The sequence below is a fragment of the Aythya ferina genome (assembly GCF_964211825.1).
Source record: "Aythya ferina genome assembly, chromosome: 3".
NCBI lineage: Eukaryota > Metazoa > Chordata > Aves > Anseriformes > Anatidae > Aythya > Aythya ferina.
The window spans coordinates 70,581,547-70,602,047 of record NC_140298.1 but is presented as its reverse complement, the minus strand read 5'-3'; the positions used below and the strand labels follow the sequence as shown (position 1 = coordinate 70,602,047).

Here is a 20,501-nt window from a genome sequence, read left to right as displayed (position 1 = left end):
TATCTGCATGTGTTCCCTTCTGACTCAACTGCTGTGGAGGTAACTTTGAGAGGGGGTAGGAGGTGGACAAGGAGAGAGGCAACCAGATGAGGACAGAAACAGCCTAAACCTAGGGAGGAGGAGGCTGAGGGGAGGCCTCATGGCGGCCTGCAGCTCCCTCAGGAGGGGAGCGGAGGGGCAGGCGCTGAGCTCTGCTCTCTGGGGACAGCGACAGGACCCGAGGGGACGGCATGGAGCTGGGACAGGGGAGGGTCAGGATGCGGGTTAGGGAAAGGGTCTGCACCCAGAGGGGGGTCGGGCACTGGGACAGGCTGCCCAGGGCAGTGGCCATGCACAGGCCTTGCACAGAGGTGTATCTGTGTTGGCATTTCAGCTCAGGTCGGGAGTGCCCCACTTAGTGCACTTTTGTTAGAATATCTCAGTGTCCGTAAGCTGGGTTTTCTTCACTGGAGACTGGACTGAAAGTTGTTCTCCAGCAGTTGGAAGTCTTTCAGTCCACAGCTGGAGCTAGTCTAAAGCAAAACGCAGTGTGGAAACTCAGGTCCTCAGCACTCGTGTTTTGCCCTACAGATCCACTCCTCCTGTATTGCACTACTTGCAAATACAGATGTAGGCTGAGATGGGCAAGCAGACCTCCCATCCACTTCTGCTCAGTTGATTTAGACAGTTTCTAGTTCCTCCAGGAAAAGGAAGTGGTTTTCTAAAGCATAACTTTGCTGCCGCAGAAATACCACTATGTGCTATTATGAGGTACAACTCTATGAATAAACTGCTTGTAGTGCAGACTGTAGCTGTAATATTTTGCGTACGCTTTAATATTAATACTTTCACTATTGACTAATATAGTTGTATATAAAGGATTATATGATTTTCATAGAAAGCTACTAGCTATGCAACGTTTCCTTTGTCAGAAAGGAGATCATACTGCATAAATTTCCTCAGGTACTGAAAAGTAGAGTGTGTTACCTTCACAGATGAAAAATCGATCTTCCTTCCAGCAAAGACTAGATCATTCTTCCCTTTATGTTTTTTCCACTTCCTGCCACTCAACAGTTCCCTACCTGGCTGTCCCACCGCTTGCCCAGCTCTGCAAGCTCTCCTTCACATATTTCTTTGGAGGTACTCTACATACTTATCTTCCCCACAGCTTTCTGCCACTGCAGTGCTTCTCTCTCTTCCTCTCCCTCCCCCAAACTTGAAGTGCAACTAAAATACAAGTGTCAAAGCAGAAAATGGCAAGGAGGTATAGAATCAGGATATGGACTTTGAATCGGTGCTGGCGGGAGGTAAATGTGCAGGCTGTTTCTGGAAACACAGGAAAGATGTTCTTCTCTTTCAGCTACACTCGGACCTTCAGCCATTTGTTAAAGAAAGTTCTAGTGACATCATGGCCTTCAGTTTGAATTGTGCTCCTGCAGTCTTTCATCAGGAATTCCTTGGAAGGGATGCGTGGATTAAACAAATCAGAGAGGTAAATTAAAGCATTGTTTAGCATTTCATAGTTCTGCCATTTGTATCTCTCTTCCTTGCCTCAATCTGCAGAGAAACCTAGAAACTGACAACAGACAAGACACAAAGGTTAATTCTGCTCTCTAACACCACTCTCTCATGCTTTTGTGAGGGTAAAATCAAAGGAGCTGATAAATGAGCTCCGTTAAACTTCTGTGTGTCAGCGTAACAAGCACGTTCATTTGCATAGAGCATATGTCTGTTGCTCACTACTTCTGCAAAGTCCCATGTCTTAGCTTAAAGCTACTTTCACTGTCAGTGTGATGCAAAGAACTTTGTCCTACGGTGGCCATAAGGTAGGTACACATTTCCTTCTGCCGTATTTTTTTCCTCTAATACTTAAAAGAGGAAGGGCATAGGCGTGTATCTGTTTTACATAACCATGTAGCACTGTGGGTTCAGATCTATGAATAGCTTCCTGGGTGTTGAAATACAACTTGATAACTCTACAAGATGGCAGGGAGAGAAAGGGGGGGGAATGCCAAAAAATGGCCAAAATTAAGCATGCTGTCGTGTTCCTGCATCGATGAGACATGTTTTGTCTGTCTAAACAGCTGTGATGCATACTGTGGAAATTCCTGCTGTTGTTATACAGATTCTTCAGTAGAAAGTTTGCTTTCTTTGCACAGAACTAGCTTATTATCAAACATATTCTTTCAAGATGTGCTTGCTGATGATGGCTCCTTCCCTTTCTGGTTTGAAAGCAGAGCTCTGCATCACAGGGTGTGAAGTTTGAGCTTCTGCTAGTTCTGCCTTTATGATGGCCAGGTTGCAGCCTGCCTTCACATACCACAAGCAAGAGGTGCAGTGAAATTTTGGGACTTATGTGCAGCATCCACAGCCTTGCAGGGGTGCAGTGTGTGTGTGTATGAGTCACGAACCAAAATGAACTTTTTGTCATTTTGAAATTAGGGGAATTAAGGGTTGATAGTTTATAGCATATGAAGAGAAATTTTGGAATTCTACCGTCTCAACACAAGGCTCATGTGTGAGTTGAATGTAAATGGATTTGGATGATTGCAGTTGGAGAATAATGGTATTACCACAGCACACTTCATAAAAGCTTTGAAACCATTTCCCATCTGCAGGATCTAGAGGAGGTTGCAGGATTCCAGGAGTGCCGTCTGTCTGCTCGCTAATTCTCATACCAAAAATGGGCATTGTAGAAACAATGAAGCAGTTCTTGCTGAAGGAAAAAAAAAATAAAAGAAATGACATGCTCTACACAGAAGTATCTGCTAACTGCTACTTTAGCTAAATACAAAGTGGAACGTCTAGTCCAGGAGCCTTTCTTGGCTTTAATGATTTAGAAGGGAAAATTACTTTTCATTAACTACAAGCTCCTTGAGATATCATCCGCAGTCACATTCACTATGTGACATTCAAGACAGGCCAAGCACTCAAACCAGAGGCTTTGTCGTGTTGGCAGATAACGCCGTGCTCATAAGCCACCCTCTTCTGCAGTGTCATTTGTGTGGTATAAATAGGCGAAGCGTGCACAATATACTCTGGCCCTGTCACATTTTTCTAGTAGCTGAGTTGTGACTAGGCATATGGAAATCACGTTATAAACCTGTTAAGTAATTTGGCTTTCTCCTTTGAACTGCTTGTCTGTATGAGCATTCATGTGATGGGTTCGAGGTAGCACCTTGTCATGGCAGCTTCCTCCTCCAGCAGGAAGGTCGTAGAGTTCAGGAAAGAGGACAGAGAGCTGTATTGTACCTGGTAGCCTCTGCAGTCTATACTGCTCAGAAAGCTTGTCTCCAGGACTCAGTGCCTTCATAAACGTCTTCATCAAGGATGCCTGAACTGCTGTGGAGTGCCCAGGACTTGTGTGGTTGTTTCACCACAGTTCCCTTACCCGAGGTCCAGACACAGGCGCTGCTGCCACAGTAGCTTTTGAACACAGGCAGCTGTATGCACGTTCCTGCTGCTGAGCTGGAGACCTTTTAGAAGCCCCCTTGTCACTTGATTTGGAAAGAGCAGAACATGCCAGATATCCAGGTGTGGAAGGCTGCATCAACACGGAATATTTGCGTTTTGAGAAGATTAGCTTCTGATTTGGGTGGAATTCAGAGACTGCCTTAAAAGGGATCTAGGATGTATGCAGAGGGAAGCCTTGTCATAGGAGGGGAAAGAAAAGTGTGGGCATGCATATATGTGTGCACATACACAAAGATACCTGCATGAATGAATGATCATCCATAAAGACCAGAATCTCTCCTGTTCTCACTGAGCTCACCACCAAAATCCTTCCCCTTTTTGCATTTAAACTCAAAAGCCTAATGAACTGTTTGGTCAGGTATCTATTTTAAAAGGAATGTAGGTTGGAGTAATGTCCTGAAATGAATATTAAAAAAAATAATAATAATCCAGTCTTAAATGTTCCTAGGAAGTACTGCTGTAGACAAAGCAATGCTCATCTTCAGATAAACTAATAAAATAGTTACTGAATGCAGTCCCACTGAACTTTTGGATAGCCTCGTAATCTTAAAATTTAGTGGATAACCCAGGGCTACGTGAAGGAAGATATCCTAGAGGTCAGAAGACAGAAGAGTTGGCCACTTATAGCCACGTATGGATATCTCTCACTAGACAGGTACAAAAATTCTCCACCTTCAATAGGCATCCAACATCTAAGCAATGAGGTATAAAAGATCAAAGTTTGAGTGAAGAAATTCAGCAAAACCCCTCAGATATAGGGATTGTCTTAGCCCACAGCATTTGAATCTGAAAAAGGGAATAAGTCAGAAGCTAGAACTGTCTCATCCAGGCCTCTATAATCCTTGAACCTTTCCACATATTTTTCTGAGCCTTTTCAGAAGAAGCAGGACTGGAAGAAAAAACATTTACCAAGTGGTTTGTCAAGCATTCCTGAAGGACAGGTTGTAAGAACATGTGTTACAGGGGCCATCTCATCTGAGAAAGAAAAAATCCTGGAAAGCATTAGTCCTAAAAACCTGCTCCAAAAGCATTGTCTTAAACCATCTGCTTATTTGATGCATTTTGAGTCATGGGGGGATGGGAATACACAAACAAGGAAGTGGTTATTGGCAGTGGTTTTACTAGTCCTGAATGGTATCAGGCTGTTCTCTTAATGCACACTCCAGAAAAGCTGAATTCTTAATAAGGAGAACCATAAGAAGAGCAGTAAAGAGTTTTTGTGGGCCAGTCGCCTTTCTCCTCCAGTGAAATCCCTTCTGTTTCCCACTGTTTTCCTTCCTGTTCTGGTTGCTTGGTTTCTTATCAGTTCTTCTTCTCTATTTTGTTTTTCCTCCCTACAAAAATTAATTCGTTTTCCAAATCTGTGCCATCTTGGCAACATCTCCTCAAAGCTGTGCTTGCCACACAGTGTTCCTCTCCAGCGCAGGCCTCAGCTCTTCTCCTTCGGCCAGTTGGCCAGCTCTTCTTGGCTGTTCTCCTAGGTCCTCAGAAAGGACCGCTACCTCTCCAGGTCCTCATCTGCATCCTTCCAAGAGAAGTGAGGTTTGTGGGCTTCTTTCATGGGGGCTAGAGGGAAAGAAAGTCATGATTTATTTCTCAATGCGCCTGAGAAGAGAAGAACTGGAGTTGAACAAGGTGATAATGATACAGCTGGATTTGACCAAAGGGAAGGGCTTCAGTTTGGCCAAGCAGGAACACTGTGGCTCCAACATTAAGAATCACTAAGTGAGAAAGGCAGAGACATCCTCTTTTCCATGTCACTCAGTGACAAAACTAAGGAATTTGGACTAGGTGCCTTTCTGCATCTGGGCAAGAAGGACTTGAAATGTATTCGTGCTCCTTTCTGAGTGTATTAGGAGATAAATACAATTGTAAACCAAAAGCAGAATTGGTATATCTAACATCAGTCTAATAGTGCTGACACGGTCCTGACATCCTCTGAGAGGATCAACTTTAGACTTGTTATTAACTGCGTGCAAATTGCTATGAATATAGAAGTGTTCTCTTTTAAGAAGTTCAATCTTGTTATTGATGATATAAATTATAGTTTATTTCAGAAATTCATGGGAGAGATTAATTAGTGCAAGCAGCAAGATTTCTTAAGACCGTAACATTTTGGATTCAAAAAATGTTTAACAACAACATGTCATAAAAAATTACAGTGAGCGTTTGCAGCTCTCATCTGAAACAGAACTATGTTGGACAAGCTGATAACACCTTTGCTTGAATTTTGTTTTTTTTTTTTATTTCTGCATCAGATTCCTAGAGAAAGTCAGTTATGTTTTAAGTAGTAGTTCTTTGATAGCATCCTTTATTCTCATAGCTCTAGTTTGCAATAGGTAATAACATATATATGTATTCTCTTTCTCTTTAAGGCACAAGGAAAAGGAAATATAATGGACTACAAAAAGGTCAGTGAATTGCATTTAATTCTACTTTTTTATTTTAATGTTTCCTGTAAAATTTTCAAGATTATTTTTGACAGTCAAGAGAAACTTCCTTATTCAAGTCAAGTTACAATTTGTGTATGTGGAGGGAGTGAGAATGGCTTCTGCTATTTCTTGATTTAAGAAGCAAGTAATAGTCAGCTACCCTGTAAGTATCAAACACAGTCATTTAATAATATTTATTCCATTCCCCAAATTTAGTTTTGAAACGAGGTTTGTTGTGGCTTTTGCTGTCTTCTTCTGCAGTCATTTGCAAGTTAATTTCCATCAGTGATTTCTACTTATTGATAGCGTGTGTTACTTTATCTCACCCTAAAATTGTGCTATATATTAAAAAATACACACACCTACACACATTTTATAATAATTTGTGTTTCTGTCAGTGCCCACTGCAGCTTTTAGCTCAGTCACCACTGTATTTGCTCCTGGGACAGCCCTATAGTAAAGGCAGGCCTGAACTAACTAGCTTGTCAGCTGAAAAAAGTACCAGGGGCACCATAAAGCTCTTAGAGAAGTGCAGGAGGTGGCTGAGAAGGTTCCCCTGGTTCAGTGCTAGAGAACAACTTACACGTGGTGGAAGCAGAAGATGAGGTTGTGTCCCCAAGTCCCTCGCTGAGCATGAGGCTGAGTTGTTTGAAGTCTTAAGTAGATCGTGAGGGTCCAGTTATTTATCTCCAGCATCAATGAGAAATAATAGACAAACTATTGTGCACAGAGGATTGAGAATTGCTTCCTGAAGTGGAGCCGAAAGAACATTACAAACTGTGCTGCTGAAGTAGAAAGCTAACACACACACAAGTCAGAATTCTATTGTAATTATTCTGTATTTTGAAAATTTGGATTATCATCTTTCGTTCCTGTTTGAACATGAAAAGGATCTCAGCATTAGTTTGCTATTTAAAAACATTGTCCTTTTGGTTTGTTGTTTTTTTTTTTTTTTTTTTTTTTTTTCTTTTTTGACAACAGAAAAACCTATAAAACTGTTACTTTCTAAATGACCATTGAGAGCCCCAAATTTCTTTTTCCTCAAATTTGTCTGAGTATATGAGATACTTCTGTGAATGTTCAGGCTAGGCTCCTTGCTTTTGTAAATCTAGAATGGATTTGTGCCTTTTAATTGTTACAGTTGTGACATGCTCAATGTCATTTCCGTAGCTTAAAAAAAAAGGGGGAGGGAGGGGGGTGGAACTGCTTCTAAAATTGCTGTACTGAATTATTTATGTCATTGTATTCTGCATTTTGACTTGAACGATTTCGTATTTTGGATTGTTCAGATGAAATTAAAAAACCTACAGTGTGACTAGGCTACTTGGACACTTCAATAAAAGGAAAGGGAGGGAAAAAAAAAACCCTTCCTCAAGTTTTTTATTTCATGTAAATGACTTCAGCCAGGAAGCACATGATTTCAGTACTCAGGGTGATGATCTTTTACATAAGCCACAGATATTAGGAGTTTAGTAATGATAGTGAAAAATTCTCCATCCTTTTTTGAGCTCAATCAGTAATCAACTTTGTTTTTTTTTGGTAGAAGTCTGTTTCAAAACTGTGGTGTCACATCCCTCTCTTCTGGGTTTCTTCATTTAAAGTCAAAGTGGTCATTAGTTGCATCCATGCTCAATGAGCCCAGTAACCTGTGGCTCACCCCAGCATAGCAGCTCGGCCAGTGCATGCACACGGCCAATTAGAAGGCGTACTGTGCAGGACAAATGAGTATTTCTTTTCTGCCCTTTGCTGTGATGTCTTTATACCACCAGTGTCAGTGTTTTGCACATTTGCTCTGTCTTTTCAAGCACCGAGGACCGCTCTCATCTTCCTATTTAGTTGCTAGAACTACTTGAACATACCTAATCAAATTTGGGGGCTTGCTTCTCTTTGAGTCTTCGAAACATCTCTTTAATTGTGTGAAACCAAAGGCCAACCAAACTAGTTGCAAAGCTTCTGAAAAACTATATTATTTCTGTTCTCTTTATTTTTATTATGAACTTATTATTCAGCATGCCGCTTGCATAAAAGCAAAATGCTGTTCCTTTATTAGAATTCATAAATATATGTATATAAAAACTGCCAGCTGGTTTGTCTGCTTAAGAATATTTCACCTTATTCACCGCAGCTTTCAATTAAAATAATGAATGAAGGTAAAAATTAGAAATGGAGATTTACCCAAAGTGACTGCTTGAAAGGCAAAGGTCTTATTTTATTTCCATTTTGAGACTGCTCAGGAACTTTGGAAATGTGTGTTTGATGCCTGTTATATTAAAATGGCATCCCCGAGTTTTTCCAGAGGCAAAAATAAAATCTAGATGGTGCTAGTAAATTTAGTGAGGGCACTGAGATAAATATAGATGTGAAATACTTTTCATTAATTTAATTGGACCCGAGACTGTCATGTCAATAAGGTCAGTATATTCTGCAAAATTGCTAGTACTTTTTTTCCCCCAGCATATCAATCTTTTTATCAGAAGGACTTTGATATCACAAAGGCACTTATTTTCTCACGTCAGTATCTGAATGTTGCACTCTGATTTTTTTGCTACCCCATCACAGCACATCCAGACAAATTATTGATCCATCATTGTGTTGTTTGAAAGTCTCTTACAGAGATGAAGAAGTAGGTGCAGATCTGTTTTAGTGGTGTTTCTCAGATAACAAAAGGGAAAGTACCAACATATGGCAGAGACAGAGCTCATGAATGTCACTGAAAGCAGCAGCGACTTGCCTGTCATCCAAATTTGTATGTCGTATTTTAGCAAAAATCTCAGACTTAAAAACAAAAAGCTTTTATACATTTTACAATTTCTTTGCCATGCCAGATAAGCTGTGTAACCCTGCAACAACAAATGGAGATCCTGAATGAATTACTTACTATTTTATAATATTGATTAAAAGCCCTCCACTGAAATCAAGGCCTTAATGGTGGCCTGAAGGCATTGTACAGACTTGTTAAGTGACAGTAACACAGGCACAACCAGTGCCAGGAATGAATAATTCTTATTTTCTGGCCAAGGCTCTAGAATAATTACAAGGTAAGGATGAGGTATGCGAAGTCCTCTATTTTGCAGCCAGTTAGCGTCACTGCAGGAAGAATTTGTTGTTTTTCTTAATGCAGGAGTCATAAAAGATAAATGAAGTCAAGTGAAAGGGGACATAGCAAAACTATTTTTTAATGTAGCCCTGCTCACTTGCTTTGCTGTGAAGTCCTTTCACCCAGGCTGGCATGGGAAGTAGGGTACATCAGCAGTGCTGTAGCATGCTTTGTTGGTTTGTCCATGGAGCACCAGGCACGATGCTAACACGGAGCAGGTTTTGTGCTGTACTGGCAGTAGGTGAGTCAAGGAGCAGTAGATCCAGCCATCCGTACGCTGCATGGCACGAAGGACTTGGCTCCACATACGGCAGGAAAGAGCTAGAGAAGAAAAATGGGAAAAAAATTAGGCCTTGGCTAAACTGTAGAGAAAGGTAAGAGTTAGCCAAATCCCTGAGGTGTACAGCCACTACCAAAAATCATTTGCATTGTTGTTTTTAATCAGTGGGAATTTTCTAGGGCTTCTTTGGGGTAAGAACACAACTCAACTTTTGTTTCGTTAAAGCAAACAACTATTATGTTTTTTAGCATAAATAACAAATCAATTGCTTGTGTGTGCTAAGATGACAATTAATAGTGGCTACTTGTGTTACTGAGATGGGAGAAAGTCATGCTTTTTGGCTCATCGTATACCTAGTGTTTAGATTTGAAAGCTAACAGGCCTCGTCAAGTTCATTGTGAAAGGCCTGGAAAGGCATAAGGAGGAGGAGTCCTTTCTAAAAAGTTGAAAGGTCTGTGCAGCTCAGGATGCCTTGTAATTTTTTGGCAAAATGCATTACCAGGACTGCGTAACAGCTGGGGTGGCAGCGCTCCCTGTAAGTAGGCCATCTCTCCTGTACTGTTGGGGGTGGCTCGTTCCAGATTTGCTCTCTTTTTCTAGAAGGGGATTTTTTTAGTTTGAAGTAAAAAGGTAATTCAGCTGTTTGTCAGTTGAGTGAGGAAAATAAATCATATTCTATTAATAGAAGTTTCTGTAGGCTGGTGTGCCCATAAAAGATGCATTTCTTTACCTTTTATGTTCAAAAAAAAAAATCTAAGAAAATATTGGATAAATGCATTTACTGCCCCAATTTCAAGTGGCATATTATTCTGCATATAACCAACAAAGATTAAAAAAAGAAAGTATTATATGACATTCTGAAGTGATGCACTTAAATGATTGCCAAGCCCACACTGAGAAGGAAGAGCATAAACCCGTGTCCAGCCACAAGAACTCCAAGTGAATGCCGAGACATTCCAAGGTACTGCAGAAACAAAGGAAAAACCTGAAAAGGTTCATCTGCCAACTATAAAATGTGCCGGTGCTGCTTCAAGGTAACATTTCAGCAGTCTATTACAGGGTTTTTTTTTGAGCATGGTGTTCCCACAAAGGAGAAAAAATTAGAAAAACTAGTGCAGAGCACTGTAAACACTTAACACAAGTCAATCACTCAGAGACAGACCAGTTTAAATTCTGTATTATAGGGGTTTTCTTTATTTTGGTGGGTACTGTACATTTCAGAAATTTAGAATAGTTTAGCTCACTTCAAGATCAGAGGGAACACGTGATGTTTTTCAGTATACAGGAAATTAAGCTGTTTAGGGTCATTCTTGTGAGGCAAAAAATACATTTTTCTGAAGTTGCCTGCTGATACCTTGTCACTGAAATAATTAATGCAAAGTTTGATCATTAAAAAAAGAGAATGTTCTTACTCTCCCTTTGCACAGAAAATCTAGTACAGCCAAAATATTTACCATGTATTCACAGAGTCTTCCTTCAACTCCCCACCCACCCCTGAATTTGAAGTTCCCTGTACGTAGAACTGTCTAAAAGGAATCTTATTTTTACTTTTGCTGGGAAATAAGGTAAAAATATATCAACAGAGGAGATTTAAAGTTGTTCCTTTGTGCTTGAATACCTGCTGTTTTTTTGTCTTCATTGATTCTTCAGTCTCCAAAATCCAGAAGTCCCTAGGCTGCCCCTTAGTCCTCTTGCCATCTTCTCCAACAGGAGAGCCCAGAAGAGTTGGTCTGGAAGGCAAATGCTCAATTTCTGTGCTAAATTTCTCTTTCTCTTCTTGAAACAAGAGGACTGCAAGACATAGTACGTTGAACTCTGCTTTATTCACAGAATGATGCAGTAACTGAGGTTGGCAGGGGCCTCTGGGGGATGTCTGCTCCCACCTCCTGCTCAAATCACAGCCAGTGTGGATGGATCAGCTCAGGGCCTTCTCCGCTTGAGTTTTGGGTACCTGCAAGGACAGACCTGTTGTGGTGATTTCCTTCCTGGTGGAAAAGAATTTCTTTGGGTCTAATCAGCATTTCCCACACTGCTACCCGTGCCCATTGCCTCCCATCCCTTCTGTGTGCCCTGTTCTGAGTCCCCTGCACTTGCCCGTGAGGTGGTTGGGGCAGCAGGACCACCCAACTGCTGGTCTGCTTCTCCGGGTCAGTCCTGGCCCAGCAAACCTCGCAGGGCTGAGTGGAAATTCCCCTGCTCCAGCTGGTCGGTGCTCATGGTTGTCGCTGGCAGGATAGGAAATGGGGGCTGAGACCAAGGTGCTGGTGTTAAACTCCCCTTTCCAGTGGGTCAGGGGATGGCAAGAGGCAATCTTCAAGGAACAGTCGGTGTCATCGTACCTTTTATTTGCAGGACGTGCCTAGAGATGTGTGCAGAGGGAGATAATGGGAAGCAACCTTAAAGGTGGAAGGGGTCAGAAACCATCCTTTTCCCCTCCTCTTAACCTGCTGATAGACAATGGCTGAAGTAGGAGCTGATACAGAAGGGAAGGGAAGGGAAGGAGGAAGCTGGAGACGTGGAGCCCAGCCTCTCAGCATTTTGTCTTCCTGTGCGTGCTCAGAGCATTCAGAACGAGGGACCCTCGGTGCTCCCCTCCTGTTCTCCTTTGCTCTTTCTCTAACTCGCGATTAGAGCCATCCCTCCTTCCAGCCACAGACTCGGGAACGGAAAAAATGAAAATAAATTCACGGCAGGTCAAGTGGATGAGGCTGGGCGAGTGCAGACAGCAGAGCAGGCTGCGTGGCTCTTAACCTGCTGCTTCCAGTGCCCAGCCAGGTATCTTTTTTCCCAGCCTCTGGCGATTCTGTTTTTGTGTTGCTTTTCCTTAGATTCATAGAACAACCTTCAGACATAAAACTTTAGGGTTTTCAGCTTCAATGTGTTAAGCCCCGTCAACATCCGAATAGACTGAGGAAAAATGGTGCCTTGGGAGGGAGCATTGCTTCCCTCTTGAGTCTTAACTTGGCTGCACTACTGTAAGGCCACTCTTAAAGCTGAATTTAAGCAACGAGATCCCTTCTGTGAGCTTTCAGGTTCTGGGCACCTTCAGAAGGAAGTCAGGCTTCATTGCCATGGTCTGAACAAAAGCTAAGGTGCACTTTTCTAGCATATCTAGCAGTTCAACTGGAGAAAAATGTCTAAGCGACCTGTATTTTGACTTGCATTGTTTTAATTATTGCTTGCTGCTCTGAAGGAGGTTGTGTTTTGGTGATGGATGAAGTTGTTCCTACAAGTGGAAATCTGCTTGCACAAAATGATGCCGTGTAGGTGGAGACCAGAAGAGCAGATTCCTCTATTTAGAAGAAAACAGTGAGGGAGCGTAATTGAAGTTTATAAAGTAACAAATTGAAGGAGTTTGTTTCCTTTTCTGTCTGTTTCCCTCAAAAATCAGCTGCTTCTATCTGAGTGAAATTAAGAAATAATACATCTAAACTGGGTACATGGATTTATTTATTTATTTTTGGGGGGAAATACTTAATTTGTGAAGTTCATTACATGAAATCACTGAAGCCCAAAGCCAGAGAGAGTGGAAGCGTAGCTCCAGCACAACTGGTGGTGCAGCTGAAGGCTTAAATTGGTTGTTTTGCATACAGAAGGGCCACTGAAACCTGGCTTCCCGTGGAGTTACATCCTGAATTTCCTTAATGACCGCCTCGCTACAAGGAGCCGAGTTTGTACTCCTCTAATTTTTTTTTGTCTTCCTTTTTACAACCCCGGCTGAGATAGAGGTAACGTGCAGTCAGCTCAATCCGCACGGGTTTGCCTCAGCGCGTGCTTGCTTGGGTTGAGCAGCTGATTCTGCAAGCAGAGTGTGAAATGGGAAGTTTTTGGGGACTATGAGGTAGGCAGGGAAGGGACCAGCTTCCAGAGAAGGGAAGATGATCGTAGGTCATTAACAATATGTCTTCATACGAGTGTTAGCAGCCACACCAAACATTTTTAATGAGTTTACAGCAGAGTTTACATCACGATGTGTGGCTTCTCCCATCTCAAAAACTGTGACTGAAGGAAGGGGGAGAAACACCTTTTCTTGCCATTCACATACCTCTTCTTCCCCTGTTGCTGCAGAGCTGCGGTGTGTGGCAGATTCCCATTCACTGGGATCGTGTTGAATTAACAGAGTCGTGCCTCTGGGTTTGTTCTTCTCCGAAGCACGGCACGGGAAGATCCTGACTGAAAGGGGGAATAAAAATTTGATGGTCTGGGACCTGAACACTTAAGTGCTGTAATATGCTTTGAACTCATTTCATCCCTAAATGCAGATAATGAGTCCACCTCTGTGCTGAGATAGGAAACATCATTCATTGCATAGAAGAGCAAGTATCTGTACAATGAATGGCTTTTACGGTTTGGGTGAGTCTTAGGTATTTTTGACATGACTTAAACTAGAGTGTTAAGGTTATCCTGATGTATTTGCAAGTGAATTGGGGCACTGTGCTGGACATTGGAGGAAGACATAATTTATAAAACCCCGTATAATTAGCTACTGTAGGTACCTGTGTTCAAGAACCCCCCTTTTTTTTTTTTTTAATTTTTATAAAAAAGCTGATGCCATGATGAAACTGAACTACAAAAGCCACCTGGGACGCAGCTTGTGAAACGGTCTCGTGCTTTAGGGAGAAGCATTCATAGTATTTTGTAGGAAATTTAACCTGCCATTTACCCCAGCTTTTTAGGTGCCAAACCCTTCCAGCAGCTTGCGGTGAACGCGTTCCTCCAGGGAAGCGTTTACTTTCTCAGCTGGCGTTATCACCGCACCTTTCTCCAATCCCCTGCCCTTAGTGGGAAGATTGGGTTCGCGTGGCTGTAGCCGCGTACAATGAACTTTAACAGATCCCATTTTACCGACAGAATTCGCTTTTGTCCACTGTCACCAGTGCAGCCGCGTGGTGTATAAATAGAAATCCGTAGCACAAAAGGCAGGAGCTCAGTGCATGTTTCCAAAAGCAGGGTGTCGGGAAAACAAATCCAGCTTTTGACTGCAGAAAACGAGAGAGTGAGTGGCTGGGGTGCCGGTTCTGCACGGGAGCTCTCGAAAAGCCCAGATAGCCACATTTATTTTTATTTTTTGGCTTTGTTGTGCTGTGTGCCAATTGGAGAGCTAGCACCGTGCAGGTGTGATGTGTTTTAAATCACCTGCGGCTCTGCCGGAGCTGGGAGCCAAAGCAAAGCAGCCGCACACCCCAGAGGGGTTTGGGAGCCCTCCCAACAGCCCCAACCCCTTGGAAGGGTGGCAGGAGCAGCGCCGGTGCTGCCAAATCCCATCCCGCCCCGCCTGTGTCTCCCTACAGCTGCAAGAAGCCATCAAGGCTGGCAAAGGTGTGACTTCTGCCATCGACCTGTGCCGTCGCCACGGAAACCGAGCGCTGGCGGCCCTCGAGAGCTTCCCTCCCTCGGAGGCCCGGGCGGCCTTGGCCAACATCGTCTACGCCGTCACCAGGTTCTCCTGATGCCACCGCCGCTGCTGGGGGCACCCAGCCCCGGCCTCCGCACCAAACAACATTTGGGGGGTGCGGGAGGGGAGAGAGAAAGAAAAAAGAAAAAAAAAAAAAAAGGGATGGAAGTGAAAGAAAAAAAAAAAAAAAAAAGGTCAACCTTTTTTTTTTTTTTTTTTTTTTTTTTTTTCGCTCGTCGTGCCAGAAGCGCACTGGAGGCAGCAATAATTAATGAGGCCCGTTCGCGTGACCTCGGCAAATGGACAGGAAATCAGTGCCTATTGATTGGGCACCGGCGGGGACGGCGCCAGGGCGGAGGCCGGCGGTTTTCCTGCCCGGGGAGGCCGGGGTGGAGGCGGGGAGGGAGGAGGCAGGTGCCGCCGGGAGCCGGCGTGCCCCCGGTTTGTCACCACGAAGGGGAATTATCGGGGGGAAGATCCTTTATCTGCCTGCGTGCGGCCGGCCGTGTCTCCCCACGCTGTTTTTTATGTATTCGTGTGTAAAATGACCCCGTGCTTAACGCTGTCCCCGTTGGAGAAACTGGCTGAGAAAATGTGTCCAGCATGGTAAGTAGGAGCTTTAAAATATTTAATCAAATATTAATTTGGCTCTGTCAAGGGAAGCGACCGCCTGGTTTTTAGACCGTGCATACAAAATGCGCTGCGCTGGGTCAAAGAGCTGAGGTCTTCCCACCCTTCTAGGGGAAGGGATATCCTTCCCTGGCATCAAGGAGTTTGTTGCAGCACAATCTTACACAAAGCAGTTTCCTGGATTTGCCACACTTTCGTTGATTTAAGCCAAATAAATGCTAATTCCTAGGGCTAAGTGTCAGCTTTTGGCAGAAAGGGGCGAGGGATGTTCAGTCTTTCACCACTCTGAATAAAATGGAGAAAACGCTGGAGAAGCTCTGAACCTCGGTGTGTTCGATTCTCGAGTCCAGCTGCAGAAAGCTTATAAGGTGTATCAGGAGCCTGCAACGCGAGACTGTCTCTGTTTTGTTCATCGGAGATGATTTTTGTGGTTTGCATGCATGCAATCCGAGAACGGCGTTGACAAGAAGGCTGAGTTTACATAAATGATCTAGATTGAGACTCAGCTACCTTTCTTCCTTCTGTGGTGTAATTACAGCCCGATCTGGAGACAGCTAGCACAGCAAACAGATTTCATTACATCGCTCACTCAAACACTAAGTGGAGTTATTTCTGTTGAATTCTCTCCTCCCTCCTTCTCCCCCTGCACTCCTCCCCCCTCTGTCACACAGCTTATTTATCACAGGCCGGCACGTTGCATTCCACCGAATGCACAATAGAAATACAAACTGTAGCCTCTAAAGATGTTCTGGGCACCCCTCCTGCATGATGTACATAATGTTCTGTGTAAATGATGTCTATATTATACTGTAGCATTACATGTATAATAAGGGCACTCGAGGCAGTCATTGTATGGCAGCAGTGTCCAAAACTCAGGACTTGCTTTATTTTGGAGAATGTCTTCAGCACCAGACCCCTTCTTGCTTGCATTTTCTTCTTCTTGCCTCTCTTCTCACCTCTGCCTGGTGCTGCAGCAGGAAGGTGGAGGTGGCAGAGAAGCACCCAGGCGATGGTAGTCGCGGGCATCTGCCTGAGCAAAACTTCAGGGAACTTCACAGGTGAAAATGTAAGTGGTTAGCTTACATCGTCAGTGGGCTTGCAAGGAAATATTTAAATCCAACCCCAGTCATATTTCAGGCAGCTTTTTTGGATCTGATTTTCACTCATTAAGGATAGAATGAGCCATACGTTATCTTTATCTCATACCTACACTAAATGCTTCATCATGATTTACGGCTGCAAGGGGCTCGGGTCTGGCTGGAGATATTCTGAGCCATCTCTCCTCAGTTATGTGACAGGAATATCAAACATATGCAAAAAACTCTGTACACCTGGTTTATTTTTTTCATGAAAGTACACTTTTTTTATTTGTACTTTTTACTAATAAAGACAAATGAGCAAAAATAATGACAGCTTGTTTTGTATTGATATCATCAGAAAGTTCTGATTGCACTTAAACTATTCCTTAACGTTAACTTAAAAAGAAACCAAACTGAGTTGTACCATACCAATACTATTAAGTGATTGTATAGTCAAGAAATTTATCTGTAATCACTGAGAAATTTTAGTTGCGTTGTTACCTCCAGGTAAAATACAAGCGTGGTATTGTCAAACCGGGGTCTGGGGTCTGATTGAAGAAAGAATTGACTTGTTTCAGTCATCTCAGCGGCAGAAGCTGTGTTCTCGTCAGCTGTCCTGGGAAAGTGGAAGAGGATGGAGAGCAGGAGCCTGTCTCAGGTGCTCTGTACCAGCACCGATGAAGATGCCCTTTCTTAGGAAACCCAGGCTCCTTGTTTGAGACCTGGCTTTTCTGTTCCAAATGCTGACATGCCAGAGCACCTCATCTGAAGCACACCCATTTTAATACAGACACTGTGTAATATATGATAAAATTATCATCCACATGCTTGAATTGCCAAAAATCCATACCTATTTGAATGTCTTACGCCTTTTTTGTTCTCTAATCACCAGGAGCTGTCAGAGTGTACGTTGATTAAAGGCTTTGGGGAGCCGGGTGGTTGTTTTTTAGCAGAGTTATGGACGTAAGCCATTTCTTTTCCATGCCCCTGCATTTCAGAAGGCCTTTGGCACGGGAAATTGCACCAAATTTTCATGTCTGCTTTTCCTCACTGCCACCAGTAGGCCAAGCCAAAACGCAGGCAGCTCACCCAGAAGTACCCGTCAGCTGCTCCTCTGAACTTCATCCGAGGTATTGTGTTGCTGGACCGTCACGGGCATGCGAGGTCCCAGGCCATGAAACCAAGCTGAATTCATCTGCGCAGAGCAGAGCACAGCTGCAGGCTGGGAAGGCTGGCTCATAGGTGTCTCGGGGAAAGCTGCTCAGCTGCCAGCCTAGTTTTTCCAGCTCCACGGGAGCATAGAAATTTTGGCTGCAAGGGGCTGCAAAAGGTCAGCTAGTCAAATCTATTCAGAGCAAGTTCGCTGCCAACACCAAGTCCAGCCTTGGAAACTTTCAGGGATTTTGCTCCCACAGGTCCCCCACGCAGCCTGTCCTAGCTTTTTTTTTATTCTTTGTAGTCTTCAAAGTCCTTTTACCTGGATATTGTCTTAATGATGAAGTACTAAAGTTTTTCAGTCTCAAAGCAGCTCAAAGGAAAGAATATTTCCACTTCCCAAAGCCACGCATTTTGGTGGCCGCTGCATTAAATCCTCGTTTTCCTTCCTTTCAAAAACCAATCTCTAGAAACGCATTAATTAAGTACGCAATTAGCATTCGCACGCTTCTCTTTTAGGGTAAGACTTTTCTACAGCCCGCGCCCCCTGCCCACCCCTCCGGGCGCAGCGCATGGCCAGCCAGAGGCGTGCTCTGGCTCCCCCGTGTGTGGGAGCCGGCTCCTCTGCAGCGTTTTTGTAAAACCCACTCGGGAGCTATGTTGTCCTATCTGTGATTATACAGGACAAGCACAATGCTGCAGCAAAAAATAAAAATAAAAATCTTGCTTCAAAACGTTCTCCTGTAGCCTGTCTCGCTTCGTCTCCCTCCCTTCATCCTTCCCCCAAACAGCAAGGGCTGGAAATTCTCTGCTTTATATTGAAACATTGGGCAAATTGGTTAGCTTTAAAATTGTACACAAAAATGAGTATTTTACTTGCACCAAAACCAGTATTTTTTTTTTTTTTAATGCTTTTGACCTTTACACCAAATGACTCGCATCAACTGCAGTGGTCATATTTTAGCAGTTATTAAAGGTCAGATTATAAAAAGGAAGTGTTATCTGGAAGCAACCAGTAAAATCTGAAGCAACTGCCAACAGATTAATTTTTTTTTTCCCCTCCCCGAGAACGTAAACCCTCGTTTTAAAAAGCTTCACTCTCTGCAGATGAGTGCGATGTGACCGGCTTCTCCGAAGCAGGGCATGATGAGGAAATAAAGCATTTTTCCCTCTTGGCTACTTTGGATGAAAGCTCTCCAACTCGCACATTGTGTCTGAACACTTCTTCATTCATAGCATGCGCCCACTGAAAACTGTTTTCTGTTCGCAGCATTGGAGCTGTACTATTTATAACCTCGTTGAACAATGCTAACTAGAGGCAGTAAAAGGTGTGTGTTTCATATGCAAATCACTGGCAATAATTTTGTACAATTACACTTAGTTGCTTGCATCATTATTTTGGGCACCAACATAATAATAAAATAAAAATAAAAAAGCAAAAAACCCACGGGTTTAGCAGGAGAACAGTAAAGGAAAAATGTCTGCGTTAGTAAGACTTATTCTTAATAAAACAATTTTCTTGCTTTTGTCAACCCATGGAAGTTAATTTGTTAAAATTTCATCTCAATTTGCAGTAACTATGAATATCCCTATCTCTGCTCAGGTGCTGGAAATGGCTTTTAGATGTACTTATGCTAAGATAAGCTATCTTTGCAGGAAAATAAATGAGGTTTAAATGTCTAGTGTTTCTTAAAGGCTGGTGCTGCTAAAAGTCACGTTAGCAATGACTGGAAATACTTCTTACATAATTTTTTAATGAAAAGCAATCGCTTTTGATCTCGTTTCATTGTAGTAATAGCCATTAAGCACGTGGCATGTTTTTCAGTTCTTGTAAATGCAGGTCCCCACACCTACAATTTTTAGAAAAAAGAAAAAAAAAGCAGTTCAGATTAAATTTTCCGATTTAAAAGGCAAATGTCTTTATTGTTGTATAAAATGCACTCACTTCGTAAATACACGACTGTTCTCCAAGGCAGTGCGGTAATTTGGGTTAACACATCTAGTAGCCAGGAACCAGAAATGCACATTAATGCAAATTCAGAAGAAAACGTTCCTGTCCACCTGAAGAGCGAGGTTCAGGAGTAGCTCTCCAGTAGTAGTGAGGGTAAAGAAGGAAAAGAGAAAAGAGACAAAGAGGATTCCTTCCACAGAGATTTCTACAACCTGACCACTGCTACTTCCATTTAAAAAGAGAAGTCTTTAATAACGGGGGGAAAAAATAGCAAATCAGCCAGCTGATTCCTAAAGAAACCCAGTTTTCTGCACTGCTTAGCAAGTTATAATTATTTTTTAAATATTGTCGCAAATATTTGAATTTAGCTATCTCAGTGAAGCAGGAGACTATGCAACAGGGCTAACACGTTTCTCTAAGCAATGGGCAGGATGTGGATCTGAGGGCTAAGTTCACAAGAACGTATGGTTCACACTTGCTTGGGAGATGTGGCCATCTCTGAGAGAATTTATTTGATGCGAACATCTTTGAGAGAAAGGTTTTCTCAGGCTGCACTGAGCTGTTTTGCAATTAACACAGAGTTTAGAAGAGCAGACCTTCGTGGGATAAATGTTTGATCCTTCGGGGTTGGTCATGGCGTAGATAACACAATGACTGTGCATTCAGTCAGCGTTACTTCTTTTTAAACGCAGAGCTGTGAGATAGCATGCAATGGCACACAGCTCTTGGCTGAACTAACCTAAAGAGAACTCCGATTTCATTGCCAAGAGATTAAAAGAGGCTTATGTTTCCAAGAGTGAAATTGCTCAGACTTGTCAGTTTTTTAACAGCTATGGATGCAGCCGATGTATAAGTAAACTGCTGCAGCGCAGGAGGAGATTTTAGATTGCTCACTGGGTCAGCTACTCCATTCTTGTAGCTCCGTTACATTCCTGTCCTACTCCATCTTCCATTGCAGCTTTGATATGATTTTTATTTTAAGCTTTTATCTCAAATTCTCTTTCCTCTGGTGCTCAACTGTTACATGTT

General features: G+C 42.9%; 1 protein-coding gene across 2 annotated transcripts in view; it reads left to right on the top strand.

Annotated features, from left to right (window-relative positions):
• The window catches only part of PDSS2 (decaprenyl diphosphate synthase subunit 2), a 107,927-nt gene extending 88,497 nt beyond the window's left edge, over positions 1-19,430 (top strand). The window contains exons 6-8 of one of the 2 annotated variants that reach the window (XM_084514558.1): positions 1,340-1,471; positions 5,829-5,864; positions 16,945-19,430. In XM_084514558.1, coding sequence (XP_084370684.1) covers positions 1,340-1,471; positions 5,829-5,864; positions 16,945-17,085 — 309 coding nt within the window. In that variant the 3' untranslated portion in view covers positions 17,086-19,430. Of the gene's footprint in view, positions 1-1,339; positions 1,472-5,828; positions 5,865-14,553; positions 16,695-16,944 lie in introns of those variants that run through there. The other variant, XM_084514557.1, reaches the window with a different exon arrangement.
• The last annotated feature ends 1,071 nt before the right edge of the window (positions 19,431-20,501 follow it).